General features: G+C 44.2%; 2 protein-coding genes across 8 annotated transcripts in view; one reads left to right on the plus strand and one right to left on the minus strand.

Annotated features, from left to right (window-relative positions):
* Window positions 1-17,352, plus strand: part of DOCK1 (dedicator of cytokinesis 1) — a 528,588-nt gene that overhangs the window by 234,436 nt on the left and 276,800 nt on the right. The gene's annotated exons all lie outside the window — the stretch shown is intronic.
* INSYN2A (inhibitory synaptic factor 2A) overlaps window positions 1-17,352 on the minus strand; it is a 57,088-nt gene that overhangs the window by 12,920 nt on the left and 26,816 nt on the right. For 3 of the 4 annotated variants that reach the window (XM_058698110.1, XM_058698111.1, XM_058698112.1), the window contains exon 3: window positions 3,136-3,207. The exons of the other annotated variant lie outside the window; for it this stretch is intronic. In XM_058698110.1, the coding sequence (XP_058554093.1) occupies window positions 3,136-3,207 (72 nt within the window). The remainder of the gene's footprint in view (window positions 1-3,135; window positions 3,208-17,352) is intronic. 4 annotated transcript variants of the gene reach the window in all.

The following is a 17,352-nucleotide window of genomic DNA, read 5'->3' on the forward strand; positions in this document are numbered from 1 at the left end:
TTTGGATCTGTGTATGCCGTTGGTGCCCATCACTGAAATGATGTGACTTACTTGAATGTTACAAAAACCAATGTAATAGAACTTAGTCAAAGAGAATTATTTCTGTGAGTTAGACGCTTTGGACAGAAGAAGGTGTTACCAAATATCAAGTGTGAAAAAGGTAGGGGCAAATCAGGATCTAGAAGCTTTCTGAAATCAGATTCCCTCACAAGATGGTTCATGGAAAATCACTTGGAACGCCAGTGGGGTGCCCGCATTCACAGGAAACACCTGGGCCGCCTCTCAAAAGACTGGCATAACTTTCCACCAAGTAAATATAAGAGCTCCGTTTATAGGATTCAGATTAAATTAACAGGTTAAGCGTACGATTTCCCTTTTGACTGGGTTTTCAATTAGTTGACCAGAAGTGAGCTTGCACTTTTACCATCTATGGAGCTCAGAACACTCTGGTCCAGTGTCAATAACCAGCATACAGAGCGTTTAAATTTTTTGTTGACATATAACCTTGTGCAAGTTAGTCACAGTTAAATTTTAATGACTTCTAACGTAAAGGGGCAGGAAAATTGGGAACAGAGCTTGATGGGCTGTGTGTGTTCAGCGTGTCAGTGATATCAAGGTCCTCGTCTGGATTAACGGCTGGAAGGCTGACTTTATGAGTCCAGCTGAAGCGTTGTTGTTAGGCCTTCTAGGGTAGCTTCTGTGTGCGACACAAGCTTGGAGGTTGGGGAATTGTCACTCTGAAGGAGAGATTTTAAAATACTTTCCTGCACGAGAGATCTAAAATTCCCAATTTTCTGCTACCACCTCTCCAAGGATACTTGGCTCATTTAGAGAGAGGGCCGGTGGGGGGTTTGTGTGGCTCCTCACATGCACCTGGGAGAGATGCACACCCCCAAGGGAAGGCCAGCCTTCCCTCGTGGTCCCATCTCTTGACGAGAAGATCTCTGTGAGTAAGCATGCATTTTCCCATTTTTGCAGGAGGTAAGCACAGTGATCACAATGGCCCCAGTCCCTCTAACTGGCCAGTCTTTGCTCAATTACTTGCAATTTCCTGTGGTTCCGAGACCCTCAGAGTTCTTTCAGAAAGTGGGCCAGTAGCTGGTGTCCTGGGATTCCTGCAGAATGTTGGCTGAGCCAAGTCTAAATAGCAACCACTCAAAGCTAATTCCTGAAAAAAGACCAATTTCTGTCCTTCACAGGCTTGTTAAATCACTTTTAATATCACTTTTAATGTAAGTCACTTCTGGATTTAGAGCTAAATTTACTTAAATTACTTCAGTTACCCTGGAGAGTGTCCTAATAAATTCTTTTTTCAATCACCCACAAAATGTTAAATGGGTTTGTGCTCATGATGCTCACTCTGAACCTTCTCTGGAAATCTCTGCTCACTTCTGCTCTGTTGCGTTAAAAGACTGGGTGACCTGTAGCTCCCAGAGTAACGAAAGCCAAACGGGGAGGTTATATGCCAGGTGCTTTCGTTCCTCACTGCTTTTCCCAAGTTATTTTATGTCAGAGCTACATCCCTTCGCTGGTGACCCTAAATTCTCTTCCATGATATGAATGTAGAGAAACTTCCCACTGACCAGACTCCTCTGATATGTAGCGGTCCCCGAGGACGTAATTTGCGATTTGTGCGAGTTCTTGACAAACAGAACTTGCCTGGGTGCTTGCTTTTCACCTTCCTCTTTGTTAATAGCCGAGGACAATCAGGCAGGCAGGCAGGCTGGCAGGCTGGGTGGGGGCTGCCGCAGGGTTGCAGGGTCCTCTGCCTTTTATGGACCTTAACCTGGCGATGGTTCCAGTAGGGTAGGCTTTGTCAAGCCTCGGAGCAACCGACATTTTGGACCAGATAAATTTTTGTTGTGGGGCTGTTCTATGCTTTATCGGACGTTAGCAACATCCCTGGCCTCTACCTACTAGATGCCAGTGGCACCTCCCTAGTTATGACAGCTGAAAATGTCTCCCTCCAGACCTTGCCAGATGTCCCCTTGGAGGCAAAATTGCCTTTGTTGAGAACTTCTGCAGTAAGGAATGTGCTAGTGTGACATCGGTGCTCATGTCTGCCTTGGGTTTCTTCTGCCTGGTCCCACAGAAGGTCACCATGTGACTCAGCTCTGCTGTTAAAGAGGCTGAGTCCTGTCTGGAATGTTCTGCCCCGACTGGAGATATGTGCTGGGCCCAAGGTTGTGTGGACTCCAGCTGTTTGCTACATTGAAGACATTTATACCCTCTCTCTGTCTCCACTTTTTTGAGGAGAGGATGGTAACTCTGAAGATCTTTCTGGAAGGTGTATTTGCTGGCGGGGGAGATGGGAGTTCTTTTACACATTTCTGGATATGTAACTATGCAGTTAGAATTGTTTTTGAGAAGTCAACTACAGTGGCCCTCCAAGCTTCATTTTACGCAATGAACTAAATCATAACATCTCTCACTCCTCTCTCACTCTGTGAAAATTACATTTCCGAGAAGAAAAAGACCGTAACCTCTCTGAAGGTTGTGACTCTGTCTGAAAATCCTAAATTATCACGAGGAGCCTAACATGGTTTTTCCCTGTTGAAAGTTTCTGCTGCATTCTTGTTGAGGTGAGTAATCTAAATAAAGTTTAAATTAAGAAACATGGTGAACGGCTGCCGGGGTTCTAGACAGGGGGTTAAGTCCCGAGAGTTGCAACTTCAACAGTCTCTGTGAGTTCCTAAGGAAACAAATTGCGCATTTGATGCAAGCGGCCTGGGTCCTTCTACGGTATTCCTAGCACCGTGGAAGGAAAGGCTGCGGTGTGGTTTGCAGCCTTTGATCTATACCATCTGAAGGGCTTATATTTCAGGGCTTTGTGGAACACACTACAGTGCTCATGGCTATCGATTCCGAGGCAGCAGGCCATCAAACTTCTCTACCCGTTTTCAAAACCACTAAGATGCATTTGCAAGACCAACGAGTTCAAGCTCTCCCTCATCCTGGGATCATAGACCTGGGGCTGAGTATGGAAAAGTAGCTTAGAATTGTGGTCAGGTAAGGCCCTTTACTCGGTGTCTCATACGATCATCCCAGCACGGCCCCCAATGATTCTTGCATTTGTGGGTAAACATCATTTGTCACTCGTAATAGAAAAGTGGGAGGAGGAGAACGTTAACATACCTATAGATAACACATGCACTGTTCCTGCATGTCTCACAATTAGCTGTGTCTTGCCCAGTCCGATATGAAAGCCTACAAGATAAGAACAGGAGAGCATTACAAGCGGTGGCTGGTGGTCGCTGGCTGTTAAAGAGCAGACACCTCACTCACACCAGATGCCTTCCCAATGCCGTCGCTCGTCATGGTAATGGAAACTGATTAATGTGTGTTTCCCATTTTGCTCCTGTCTGCATTTATCATACAAAACCAATGCGACGTCTACAGCGAAGATGATATGGAAAATAAATCCAGAATGTGAACATCAGCTACCGGGTGAAGGAGATAATCTGATTTTGTTAAAAGACAATCAGGGCACCTTTACGCTTATGGTGTTTTAAATGAACTTTGAGGGAAAACCGATGCCAGATACTCTGACTCCGTGGCTTAATTTTGCCCCGCGACCTCTCGGTCTGCTGGAGTACAGGTCTGCAAACTACAGTTGTCGGGTTGAATCCCATCCTTGGTCTGATTTTTGTCCAGCAAGCTAAGAATGGATTTTACGTTTTAAATGGTTGGTTGGGGGGGGGGGGGGGAGGGGGGGAAGGAAGAAGAAGAATATTTGGAAACTGTGTAAATTAATGAAATTTAAATTACAGTGTCCATAAAGATTTTGACAGTAAAAACTAGTGAAAGTTTTTACATAATTATCTACAGAATATCTTCTGTTTTAGTTGTTGATCTCCAGATTCCAGAATATTTATTCTCTGGCTCTGTAGAGAAAACAGTTTGCTCGGCCTTGTGGTCAAGTATGCTATGCTGCTGCCGTGCCTTCCCACTGACCTTCTCTGGCTGTGAGGTCTATAAGTCCTGTGAGGCGGCACTCATTTGGTGGGGTTTTTTGTGTTTTGTTTTGGGTGGGGGGAGGGTAGAGGATGGGGCATTTGCTAACTCTTTTCCTCCTTAAAAAAACAAAAACCAAAACCAAAAAAACAAGAACCTGAGAGTATTTTTTGGAGCATACTGTGGAAGGTTGAATAAACCACAAGGTTTGATAAGCAGGATTTTCTTGACCAGGCCTTCACTATTTCTTGGCTCAGTCGCCCCAAGAAACTAGCATAGGGGGTGCTTTGATGCTGCTTCCTCTAACAACTTCAGTTGACCTTTCTTCACTGATATTTTTAACAGCCAGGTGTAGTTTTTCCAAATATTACTTTGTACCCAGGGGCAAATGCGATAACCACAGTCTGTTAAATTTGTGGCAGAAGAAGAGCTTCCACCTGAATTGGCTTATGTACACTTAGGGGGTAAATTTACATTTAGAGAATCACTCAACATAGTAACAGTGTGCACAGGAGGTTTGCTGTCAACATCAGCAGTCAATATTTTTATCACCTTCACTATGTAAACTTCTCTTGTATGCATCATGGATTTTGAATCGAAAATAACTTTTGTTTTCCTCATTATATTTTGTGTTACATAAACATTTGACAAAAAGATTTTCCACTCAATGTCATGTTGTCTCAGTGAGCTTTGGTAAACTCAGGACTTGACCTTTGAATTCTGTGTATTTTTCTTCTTAATCAAGTGACCATATTTGGCCCTAACGTGTTGCTGATCATTGCCTGTGACCCCACTGTATTTGGGCGATAATTGGAATCCTTGTGTGGCTGCATGTGCGTTGACTTGGTCCACCATCACTTTCTGTACAGGGCTTCTCTGGATTCCCACTTTTGGCTTAGTAGAGAGGAACAATCGAGAGCGTGTACATCACACCCTCCCTATTGTCTTCACGAGACATGGCCACTTTCTTCCTTAGACTTGTCCCCTTGATGATAAACCCCAAGAGGACATTCCTCATGAACCTTCCCACCTGGTGCCAGATTTGTCAAATCCATTCCAGGGTTCCCTGTGTCATGACATTGACCTTCTGCATTCTTCCATGCCTTACGTATATGTAAAATGACTTTCTCTATTCGGCATATTCTACTAGAGCTTGCCCCTAAGCTCATTTCTGACCAAGGTCATTTTGTACAGTATTGTGCACAACACTTGAGCCCATGTCCTAGCAATGACATGGCGGGTGTGGCACTGTTAGCTTGGGTTGCAAATGACATCCTGTTCTGCTTTTGGGTTGAACTAGCATGTGCTAACCACCAACCAAGGCAGCTGTTTATAGATGCCAGTCATAGTCCAAAGTTTACATTTTTAAAGAAAGCAGGCAAAATCAGGGACATTTCTTACCCCTTATGTGTGGGCACTCTTTCTTGGTTCTGAGGAAAATATGAATTCCAACCTTGTAGAACCTTCCTGTGTTAGACCCCAGGACAAATCTCTATCAAGCGTCATCAATACCAACATCCCTTACTTGCCAATATCATAGAATTCCCAAGTATCTCACGTTAGAGCCCTGAGTCTTCAAATTAATTATGCTATACTCATTTTACAGAGGAGAATACAGTAACATTTCAGGTCCAGGATCTCATTATTCTTGGACCCCAGTCTTCTGATTCTCTGTGACGCATTCCTTCTACCTTGGGACTGGTATTCTGCCCTACGTGTAATTGGCAGGTTGGGATAGTCAGTGAATCCAGCAATGACAGGACAAGGGCAGTGGGTACCAAAAATGCACAAAAGGCCTCTCTTCAGGACCTTAGTGTTCTTCAGTTAGAAATTGCTTTCTTAAAGTACTTTTCTGAAAACACTATTCTTACCACCTCTAAAAAGTACACACATTTTTTTTAACCCTGTTACAGTGAGTAAGCAAATAGTTATTAAGTGCCCATTAGGTGTTAGACATTATTTGACTACTGAAGAGACATTTTTGAATAAGACAGAATCCTTGTCCTTACGAAGCTTGCAGTAGAGTGGCAGAGGCAGACAAAAAACAAACACACGGATGGATGGAGGGATGGATGGATGGATGGATGGATGGATGAGTTGGGTGAGTTTTGATAATGCTCTGTATTAAGGAAGGGTTGTGAAGAGGTGACTTTAGCTAGCACACTGAGGGCATGGATTCTGAAATGGGACCTTAGTGATTAAAAAAAAAAAAAAAAAAAAAAAAAAAAAAGATGTTAGTCATCTGAAGGTCCAGGGCTGAGTGGTACAAACAGGAGGACTCTCTCAGGTAACATCCTGCAATGGGAATGATGTTGGCATGTTTGCATGACAGAAAAAAGGGCTAGTGTGGCTAGAACAGATGTTGCATATAGGAGTACGGGAAGATGAGATCAGACCATGTAAAATTGGAAGCTCTTTGGACATTATTTTAAATGTAATGGAAAGCCACTCTAGAGTTTTTCTTCTAGCTGGTTGAAAGAGTGACTTGGAAAACACTTCCTCTTGACTAACTCTCACCCATGCCTCCAATATCACTTTAATTCAATTTCCTTTCTCTTGCTTCCTTTATTACAACACAACCCATGTCACTCAATCATGAGACATAGTATGGTTTGGCTGATGTCTATTGATAAGAAGCAAACGAGTCATCATGTCTACTTTACATGAAGACATATTTGTGGTCACTGGTTTTTAGCTAATTTAAAAGAAAGATGGTCAGTCATATTCCATTATGTCTGAGAAGTATTATCAGGCTCTCATTGCCATGAACTTTTCTTAGAGAGACCCCTCAGTATGTTTCTAAGATTTTTTTTAACCTTTCTTTTGTTTAAAGGATTCAAGTGTTTGGAGTCCCTACAGGCAGTTTATAGAAACAGAGATCAATGAGAAATTAATTTGCGGATAAAATTTAATGTGTCACCCTCGTGTCATGTGGTTTAAGTCATAGGCTGCCTCCAGCAGCTAATGTCAATCAAGGTATACCTGCTAAAATTTTATTAAGCATGCAGGTGTTTTCAGTAGAAGGCTTAAGCTATGTAATCCATTGTGCTTATTGCTTTGATAATCCATCTAATTGTCCTTGGAGCTTTCAAGCTGTGGGGTTTGGCTTCACTGATAATTTTATGGTCACATTAATAATTGTGTTACAGCATCTGAATGAATGTGTTCTCCAAATATAGATGAAACAGATAAATTCTTTCTATAGGACAGAGAACACAAAGTGCTCTTATGGAATTTCCCTAATTTTTCCTTCTCACTTGGAAACAAGTCATAAAACCAATACTTGAAATGATTATCTTTTTAGATAGCCATTGCCATGAAGAGGGGCAGTCCAAAAATTTTGAACTACTGGACCAGATACTTCTCCATTGTCAGTAAGGCTAGAGATCTTTTGTGATTATAAGTTTAGAGAAGAGAAAGATTAGGTTATTGATATAAAAGATTCAGAGAAAGAATGTCTTGATGAAAAATTACAAATTTTCTGTCTTGCAAGTTAACTGCTGTCTTTGTGAAGCTCTCTTTCCTTTTGTTTTGAGGAATTATACCTCATACAGGTTTATAATCCTATGCCTGTCACAATGCCGGTATGCTATTTGGTTAATATTAATTTGAACAAATAATACTAACACTCTCTTGGTTCTCCTGTTGAAGTTCAGTAATAGACAAATCTAATGAAACAATTCCAACTAAGTGCAAAAAGCAAATGAAAAGCATACAGTGTGCAAAGCTCTGGTCCCCGCTTTTTCCCCAGCAGGAACCCCTTTGGACACTAATGATAAAGATGCCCATTATAAACATGGATTTTTCATGCATTGATCTTTGTAGCATATACAGTTGTACTATTGTAGCTAGTTGCCATTTGTCAGTCCTTTTCTGGTCTTAACGATATATGTAACTTGGAAAAACAAACATATCATTCAGCACCAAGGACAGTGCCAAGTACCAAGCTGCTGTCTTTGGTATTTTTTCTCTTCTGTTCCCTTGATTCTCTTGCCAGCCCCCACCCCCCCACCCCCATCCCTCCAGCTCACAGTTCTAACTGAGGAACAAATTCCAGACCCTGGGACCTCTCCTCACTTGATACCCTTTTGACACTTCTGCGGTCAAGGAGGGCTTCACTGAAAGCTAAATGAGACTAGACATGAGTCATGAAATGATTAAGGATAGGAAGAGCATGGACATCATGAAAACACACGGAGGAGGAGTTGCTCAAGATTTGCTAGAGCCGAGGGATGTGGACAAGCGCGTTTTACAAGGTGGTTTTGGCGGAGACCAGGTGGAGAGCCATTTCCACTTCTGCTTTGTGGATGTCTTTATAAGACCTTGCTCTACTTTAAAGGAAGTGAAATGACTGTTGTTTATAGAAGACAGTGTGGAACTCTAGTCTGGACACCTCATTCAGACACAACATTGGGGCCTCCTTTCTGGAGTGGCCTAGAATTCTCACGTTTAATTCTGTGGGCAATTCGCCAGTTTCTCCAGCTACCTTAGGCTTCTTCTGCAGTAATCTGCTCCAATATTTAGTTGTCGTTTTCAAAAATTCTTGTGTATGGGGCACCTGGGTGGGTTAGTCAGCTAAGCGTCCGACTTCAGCTCAGCTCATGATGTCATGTGTCCGTGGGTTCGAGCCCCACATCAGGCTCTGCGCTGACAGCTCGGAGCCTGGAGCCTGCTTCGGATTCTGTGTCTCTGTCTCTGTTTGCCCATTCCCTCCTCATTCTCCCTCCCTCTCTCTCTCAAAAATAAACATTAAAAGTTAAAAATCCTGGGTATAAAAATATACTTTTGTATGCTTACATAAAAAGGAGAAAGTTGGTGATGAATTTGGGGTTTGCAAGTCTCTGCTTATTCCTCTTGCGGATCAGTCACAAAAGACGTAATGGAAAGTAGAGTGGTCAAGAACAGCAACAAAGAAGGTACGGTATGTGGCGGAACTGGTGTGGAAGTTTTTATAACAAAGCCATGGGGATGATGAAGGACGAAGGATGGCTACCAGCATCAGCCTGAGCTATGTCCTTGGAGGCAGGGGCCCAAGAGCAGGAGTGGCAGTGACAGACAGCATGTGCTTTCTCGAGAATGCATCACAGGGAGATCTAAGATAGCAAGGCCCTAGGTGGTAGGAAAGGGTGCCGAGAAATGTCATAGAAAGGTCACCGAAAGCTTTCTTCCTGGCCACACATCCGAGCCGCTCTCAGTATCTGAAAGACCTTGAAGATGAAGCCCGAGAGGCAGGACTAACAACTCTGACCCTCCCCACCCCCCAAATTAATTGGTTAAAAGGTCAGGAAAGGAAAAAAGAAATGTCTCTCACTGTGCCTGTTACCAGAAACAAAGTCCGACAACGTCATAAATGGTTGGCAAGTAGAAATTAATCCTGTGATATTCAGTAGTAATTACTAGCACTGCTCCTATGGCCACGTCCCCCGACATGATTTCCTCCATAAGATCTTCATGTCCCAATTGAAAATGTTCTTCTTTCACTCCTGGGTGACTGTGGGTGTTTTTTGACTTCAGAAAAGCGTTCTCCTCTCATCTAATGTCACAAGTGTGTCAGCATGAAGTGTGCTGTGGGCCTGTCCCACATGGTGCCCGTGATCCCGTTGCTAAATTGCTGGTCTTTTAAATGGCATGGTGGTTTTCAGCAGGTTCGGAATTTCTAGCATGCAGGCAGATGGTGTCTTAGGTGACGCTAGACCCAGGGCACGATCCTTTCTTTGTGGTCTTCAAAACACATACGTTATGTAGGGTAATGGGATGGTCCCTTTGAATGAACTCAGAGCTGTGTTTTAGGCCCTTAGCTAGAGATGGTGGTTGCTGTAAAAAGAAAATGGCATGATCTCTACTCTCAATGATAATTTTATGTACTTGTTTAATTTATGCTTATTTTGATCCCTCGTGTTCTTTTGGCTTTCTCACTAGGTGCCAAAAAGTGTTTTCTCTGCCTCATTCTAGCCCAGGTTTGTGCTCCAGCCCTCCCTTCTTGATAACGCAGCCATCACTTATGTCAGCATCTTAAAGGGCTTTTTCACTTAGGAGTCACATTAATTAGAGGCATAAATGGAAACCACAACCATTGTTGGGAGAAATTAAGTTTCAAAAAGTAGTCAAAGGCAGCTGTTTTCAGTGACCCCGCACTGTGTTTTAAGACCACCTCTGGCAGTGTTTTTGGCTTGCTCCCAAGGCTGAGTTCTCACTAGGAATTTGCCAGATTATGCTCCGGAAGTGCAGCCACTTCTTATATTAGCTGTTCAGCAGTGAAAGTGAATTTAACTTCCCATATATATCCATGTAAACTCAACTCTGCTTTATGCACTGAAGCTATTAAATGCCAGGATTTGGGGGGGGGGGGCATCCACTTAAAGTTTGCTAAACAATGCAAGTCGATTGCCCTCACAAACCCCCAAGGTCCTTTGTTGATCCATAGGAGGCAGAACCAGCTTTCCCTGGCAATGTTATGACCGGTTCCCTTTTCCCCAGAAACTGATGGGAGCTAGCTGCTAGCCAGTGGCAGTCCTGTGCTCACTAGTGGCCTGGGATCCCCACCCGGCTAAGCATTTTGTGTCTTTTAGAAAGTGAGGTTGTGTTTTAAAGAATGCAAAATAAGTGACTCCAAATCTTAGCGGGACCCCTGTGTCCCCCTGGGTGTCCAAAAGGGCTGGCTGGGGGCGCCTGGGTGGCGCAGTCGGTTAAGCATCCGACTTCAGCCAGGTCACGATCTGGCGGTCCGTGAGTTCGAGCCCCGCATCAGGCTCTGGGCTGATGGCTCAGAGCCTGGAGCCTGTTTCCGATTCTGTGTCTCCCTCTCTCTCTGCCCCTCCCCCGTTCATGCTCTGTCTCTCTCTGTCCCAAAAATAAATAAAAAACGTTGAAAAAAAAAATTAAAAAAAAACAAAAAAAACAAAACAAAAGGGCTGGCTGGTCTGAAGCCTTCTTAGATTCTGCAGGAGCAGCCTACAACTGTGCCTCGGGTGCCTTCGGGCAGCCCCCTTACCTTTCCTCTGCCACAACAGCTACCATTCAGTATTGTCTCGGTGAGCTTCGTACTTTTCTTTGTTTGCCCAGCCAAGAGCCTGCATGCCAGTCGCAGGAGAGGTGGCAATAAACGTTTGTGGCTACATGGAATGAGGAATGGAAGAACACATCAGGAAATTAATTGGGAAGGTCACTTTGACTCCGTAGATCTATGAGGGTTGGCTTGATCTCAGGTCCAGTGAAGTATAGCGGCTCGTACCTGACGTGTAAATAAAAAAACTCAGTTTTCTGTTCAGTGTCTTGAATATGGTATAGGGCAGACTACATTAGAATTGCTTTGGTATAATTACTGAATTATTTGTGTTTTCAGAATTCTAACCAGCAGTCATTGCTTATTATATAACCCTGGTTTCTTTCCTTTCCTGCCCTTTTGCCTGTAGATATTAGGTCAGGCAATAAGGCCAATCCCATTAACTACTGGTTTCCTCTGTTCATCTAGGACTTCTGTTTTGGAGAAAATAGCTCTTATTGACATTGAAGTACATCAAACTTCTTTTCCGTATAGTCTCATGTGATCCTCCTGAATGTGAATGTGCATGTTTCAAACAAACCCTGTATAAAAAATAGAGTTGTCCTGGCTGACTCCCCTAAGGGAGATCTATTTTTGGGCTTTCATGTTAGAACGGAGAAGGAATATCCTATTACCAACACGATGGGTAGACTTTGTACCCCTCTTTAGTTGAGCCTCAGTACAGCTGAAACAAAGTTTGAGGGCTAGCCTGGGAACCCTAACACCATCTCTAATTTTGGCTTGTTGCAAAGTGTGCTGAGAGCAAACCAATTAATTAGAAATGATGGTTTACAGTCCATTCATAGATTGAAGTAGTTCTTTCTTCCTCCCGTTTGTCTTCACCTTAATTTTTTTCTACTGGAGGGTGGAGTTCTCAAAGTTGCTATTAATCTGTTCTCCCAGAGCCAGGAATTGAGATGCTGACCCTTAAAGAACTAGCCCCACATGCAAGCCCCGAGTCACCTTATTAGACACATCGGTAGTCCTGGTGATCTCCTCTTCATGTTCTAGTTATGAGACCTTAAAAGACTTGGCTCTAGATTAGCCAGAACAACCGACTGGCTTTCAGCACGGTTGCATGTGATGTGCACAGTTCATCAGCTGCTGTCTGAGCGCCAGCTTGGTGCATGGCTTTTTTCTGAGGAGCAGTTGCCTGGGTGAATAAAACATAGTCCTTGCCCTCAGGACACTTCAAGTCTCAAGGACACGTGTTTCCACTGTGAAGGAGCTGCTTGTATGGTGACCAAGTAGAGTTGTAGAACTTTGAGAAATCCCACTATTTCTGGAGACAGTTTCTGTGCTCACTGAAACGTACATCCTTGTTCTGGCCCAGATGCTCTGTTCCCTCACAGACAGCATGTCTTCTGGCAGACTCCCAGCACCCTGTGAGGCCGCAGACCATTTTTCAGTGGATTTTGATGATGTGATCAGGTGTCTCTGTCCCCGGTGACTGAGAGCATCTTGGGGGCCACAGGTTCAAGTTCCCAATCCTGGCCCAACGCTCTCCATGGAGGAGGGTGAGGTATACATCATAAATATCTGTTTCTTTCATGACTCCTCAAAATGGGCATGAGATCTCTCTTCTCTGCTTTTGGCATTTCCACAATACTCACCGCTGTTGAACATGCCACACGTTTTAGTTCTTAGTTTGCTTTCAGTCTGTATCCCCCATGATAATGTCAGCACCATGAGGGCAGGGATTTTTGTCTGTTTGTTCCCTGATGGACATTCATGGCTCACATCGGTGTGTGAAGTGTAGTGGATGCTCAAGAAATATTTTTTGAATAATGAATGAGAAAACGAGTGAATGAAGGCGTGAATGAATGAGTGAATGAATGAATGAATGAAGCATCTGTGTGAGTACCCGGCTGGGTTAACTGACATCAGACACTTGTGCTTCTGGAATGGAAAATAGGACGGTCTGCTTTGCGATGTTCCCAGCTGGATCAGGTGAGAACATCTGTCTCCAAGTATTAACGTTATCCCATCTTAAATTTCTCCGGCAAGTGGAAAAGGTCAGTCATCTTCTGCTTCCCACACCCCGGTATTAAAATATGTGGCTCAGTCCGTACCTCAGCCAGCCCCCTCCTCGTCCCTGGGAAATGTCATTCCTTTATCCCAGAAGCAACCCTGGAGAACAAGTTTCAGTGAGAAACAAACACCTTCTTAATAATGAATGCCGTTGTTTTCTTTATAGGGTGTTGACACATTAAATTTTATTGGCCTGGCAGCTCCCCAAATGTGGTGACTCCATAATTCCCGGGGGGCTCTGGCTCTTAGGGAAGCTCGTCATGCTTGTTTTTGTTATAAAGCAAAGCAAAATGGTGGTCAGCGGAAGAGCATGGCTGCTCGTGCAACACGTCAAGCACGTGGGGGTCCGTGGGAGCCAGCTGCTGTCCCTTGCCCTCTGCCTCACCTGCAGCAGTGCTTACTGTTGTCTTTGTGTCTCCCTACGGCTCTGCCTCAACTCCCTGCTTGCTTCCCTTGACACAGAGCCGGGCACGATAAGCAATCAGAATATATTATTATTATTGCACGTACGTTATTATTACTGTCAGATTCGGACAGACACCGAGATAAACACTATTATTAGAGCAGAACTTCCCTCTTGAGAGTTTTAAAATCACTTTTCCCTAATATAAAATCATAATAGGCAGGAATTGGAGAAGATAGTAATTATCATTTTGTGTGTGGACTGGCTGGTAATGTTACCAACAGGGCAAAGCTTGCGTCTTCTTTCACACGTCCCTAAGTTGCAAAATGAGAGCCGTGGTGAGAAAAAAGTCACTTGCCCCAAAGGGCACCGGGAGTAGCTTATTCATAAGGAAAACAACTTTTTAGGGCTGAGCTGAGGCCGAGCTGATTAACTTGTTTTCCTGGAAGACAGATAAAGCTTAAGCTATAATTTATCGAAAATTAATGAACACGAATTGTGGTGGCACTGGCTACCCCACTAGAATGAGGATAGGGGTCTGGGTATGTTGTATTAAAAGCAAAGCTGGCTCTGGCTTTGCCATTTTTCTCTGGCACAAGTACCGTGGGTACCCGAAGTCTGACTTACAGGGGTTTTAATCTGAAGACAATGTGCATTTGCTCTTGGTTCTGCTGGTAAATATCCACAGAGGCCTTTAGTTTTGAGTGACAATTTCTTTTGATGTATTTTATTTTATTTTATTTTGCTTTGTTTTATTTTATTTTTTTAGAGGAGTTTGGCTCATTTGAAATCAGAACTTAGGCTTTGTGAAGCGTTTGGCCATTGTTTCAAAAGTCTGACCTTGGACTGACTTTTTAAACAACGGCTTCAGAGCTCTTGCAGTTGAAGATTAAAATCTTTAAATTCTGGTGCCATCATTTATAACATTCTTGATGTCCCATTATGAGACTTTTATCTGGGGAGATAGTCTGGTGCTGTAACCAATGAGATACTGATAGGAAACATTTACTCTGTGTTTCGGTATCTAGGAACTCGATTCTCAGAAACGTCCTTTCAAATCCGGCCTTCAAAATACATGCGTGCTTACTTTGGTTGCACTGCATGCTTTCCTCAACTTGTTCACATGAACTTTTGAGGAAGTCCTTCACATTTGAGGAACGTAGAGGAGCCAGCGGGGCACGTGGCGGTCACTTCTAGTGCGTCACTAACGTGAGACATGGTACTTGAAGGTCTTGAAGTGTTTTCCCCGGGAAGGTTGCTTAAGGATAGATTTTGTGCTTGGCATTCAGGTCCCTCAAGATCAATGGCTTTGGTTCTTTAGAAATTACTTCACAGAGGACATTCCTCTTAACTGAGCTTGAATCCTTAAAAACATACTTCAGTACTGGGATCCCTTTAAAAGCTGCATTAGAAGCATACTGTCTCCAGAACCTAGGTTTGCATAGACCTCACCAGCTCTGGGCACAAGAGCCTCTTCGTGCCTTCGAAGTAGAAGGAAGAATGCAGATTTATAGTCGCACCAAAAATGCCTGCTTCTTAACTCTGGGCGGATATGTGAGGTTGCCTATTTTTAGAGGGTGAGAGAGTGGGTGCCCAGGCCAGGCAGGTCTAGATGGGAAGTCTGCCTTTGCCAATTCTCACCAGCCTTCTGACCTTGGGGATGTTTCCTAGCATAGCCAAGCTTTAGTTTTCTGGTGCAGATAATTTCTACCTTCAGTGTTATTTTGAGGATTAAATGAAACAATGCAGAACGCTCTCATTGTTGGAGGTGCTCAGAACAGCTGGGCTTTAGAGTGGCTCGGCCCAGAGACACTCACTTCACCGAATTGTCATACAGACCCAGTGGGCAACAGAGCTCGAGCCATTTTTGCAGAGCTCAGCAGAAATTATATGGGATTTTAAAAAGTATTTGAAAACTAGAACTTGTATTTCATCTCTTGGAAAAAAAAAAAACACCTGAATTCTGGGACACAAATCCATAAATTCCATAAACGTTCATGTCATGCCTTGAATTGCTCATTTTATCTGCAAATGGGGTGTCTGGATTGCCGGGTAGCTCGGTGTTGAGGCGTTTATTCACCTACCAACTTGAAAGGCCGGGGAGGTATTTGAAATCTATTTTGGCATTCTGCACAGGAAGATTATTTAAATTACATTTTCAAGTATGTGTGATACCTACATGAAGCCCAAAGCAAGAATGTGGAATGTGTTTTATATTCTTACAAATCTATTTGCTTCATTTCTCGTATTAAGGCTGGAAAGCCTTATTATTTTTCAAGAACTTAAAAAAAGTGTTTACAAAGTTATATAAGCCGTAGAAAAGACTCACCATGGCCCCGTGCATTAGGCGAAGGGACTGCTGGTTAGAACATGGTGTGTGCCTTCGATTGCAGAATCGTAAAACAGAACGTATACTTGAGGCTTTCAACTTGAATATTTGATCACACATTTATAAAAGCCATTAGATGCAACAGAAAAAGAAAACAAAGGTTTTTTTCTGAAATCTGTTCAAAGGATTGCAGCTGAAAAGGACAGAAGCCAATTCCAGCATCTGTAGCAGGTGAAGAAGGAATGAAGTGTCAGGGACAAATTATGACTTTGGGCTCCCTGGACGCATTTATTGAAGGACGTCTGCAGAGAGGGTTGTGTTGCCTGATTCTCTCCCTCTGTAAACTTTTATATGTATTTTCGGGCAGTGGCTGAAATTAGGTTGTTCTTTGGCCTCCCAGGAGGATTTGTTCTTAGAGCAGAAAGGAGCCGTGAGGGCCCCTGTCTCATCTTGACTGTCCTTCCCTTACAGGGGAACATGTATCTGAGAGAGGCCAGGCCAGGATGAGCTAGGACCAGCCCGTGTTTCCCGACTCCAAACCCCGCCTGTCCATGACCCCAATTCCGCTTGGTCTGTGCACTTCTCCGAAAATGAGTACAGAGCTGAGGTCGCCCCTGGTAACCCTCCACCCCTCCTCACCTTCAGAAATAAACCAGCCTGTATAATAAAGCAGGAGAAGCTCTCTGAAGGTGCCTTGCTTACCTAACCTCTCCGCATGTTGGCACTTGGAAGGGTGCTTCTCAGTAGTAACAAAGCAAGGAGGGGACGGAACTTTTACTGACTGCTAACCGAGTCCTGGATTGAGAGCCTTGTCCTCCGTATTTTGTTTAATGTGCAAAAGCAGCCCCCAAGCAGGTAGTCTTAGCCCTCTTTTAGAGAGTGAGAGGCTGAGGTTCGGAGAGGTTAACAGCCGTGCCTAAGCACAGCCAGGGGAGAGAGGGGCAGAGCAAAGTTGCCGACTCAGAACTGGCTGCCTGCAGGGCCCTGGTCGTCCCACCCCGCTCTCCTTCCCGGAAAATGGAAAAACGAAGGGAGCAGGAGGCAGACCTCAGTCGGCTGGCTGCAATGTTTGGGATAGGACACGTGTGCAGAGGCACCGAAACGGACTTATCGAGAGCATTAGAAAGTGAAGTGCTGACATTTTCATCCCGTTCAAGCAGGGAGTGCAGAGGGACGGGGGTGCGTGTGGCAGGGAATAAGGACCTTTCTGCTCCTGATCTCTGCGCTGGGTGCTGCTTTCTCCTTGGTGCTCACAGCTCCCCGCTTCTCTGTGATGCATCGTGCCAGACCTCTGGGAAGGTGGCCCACAGCATTCATTCCAGAGGGGACCCACAAGCATCGTTTGTGGAACCATGATGCCACCCACCTGCTCTCTTCCAAATGTGGCCGTTCCAACCCGGTGGAAGGCCCAGCTCTTCCCTCACCTCTTGGAGTGGGGCTCTGGGAAGTTCACAGAATCTCACACCGAGACCTTGGCGAGTCCCGCGTTCATGCCCTGCCTGCCGCAGTGGCGCACAGATTTCCACGTTGGTTCTTTCTGCTCTGTGACTTAAACTGCCCCCTTATGCTCCCACTGTAACTGTGGTGCAGTAT

The sequence above is a fragment of the Neofelis nebulosa genome, chromosome 13 (genome assembly GCF_028018385.1).
Source record: "Neofelis nebulosa isolate mNeoNeb1 chromosome 13, mNeoNeb1.pri, whole genome shotgun sequence".
Taxonomy (NCBI): domain Eukaryota; kingdom Metazoa; phylum Chordata; class Mammalia; order Carnivora; family Felidae; genus Neofelis; species Neofelis nebulosa.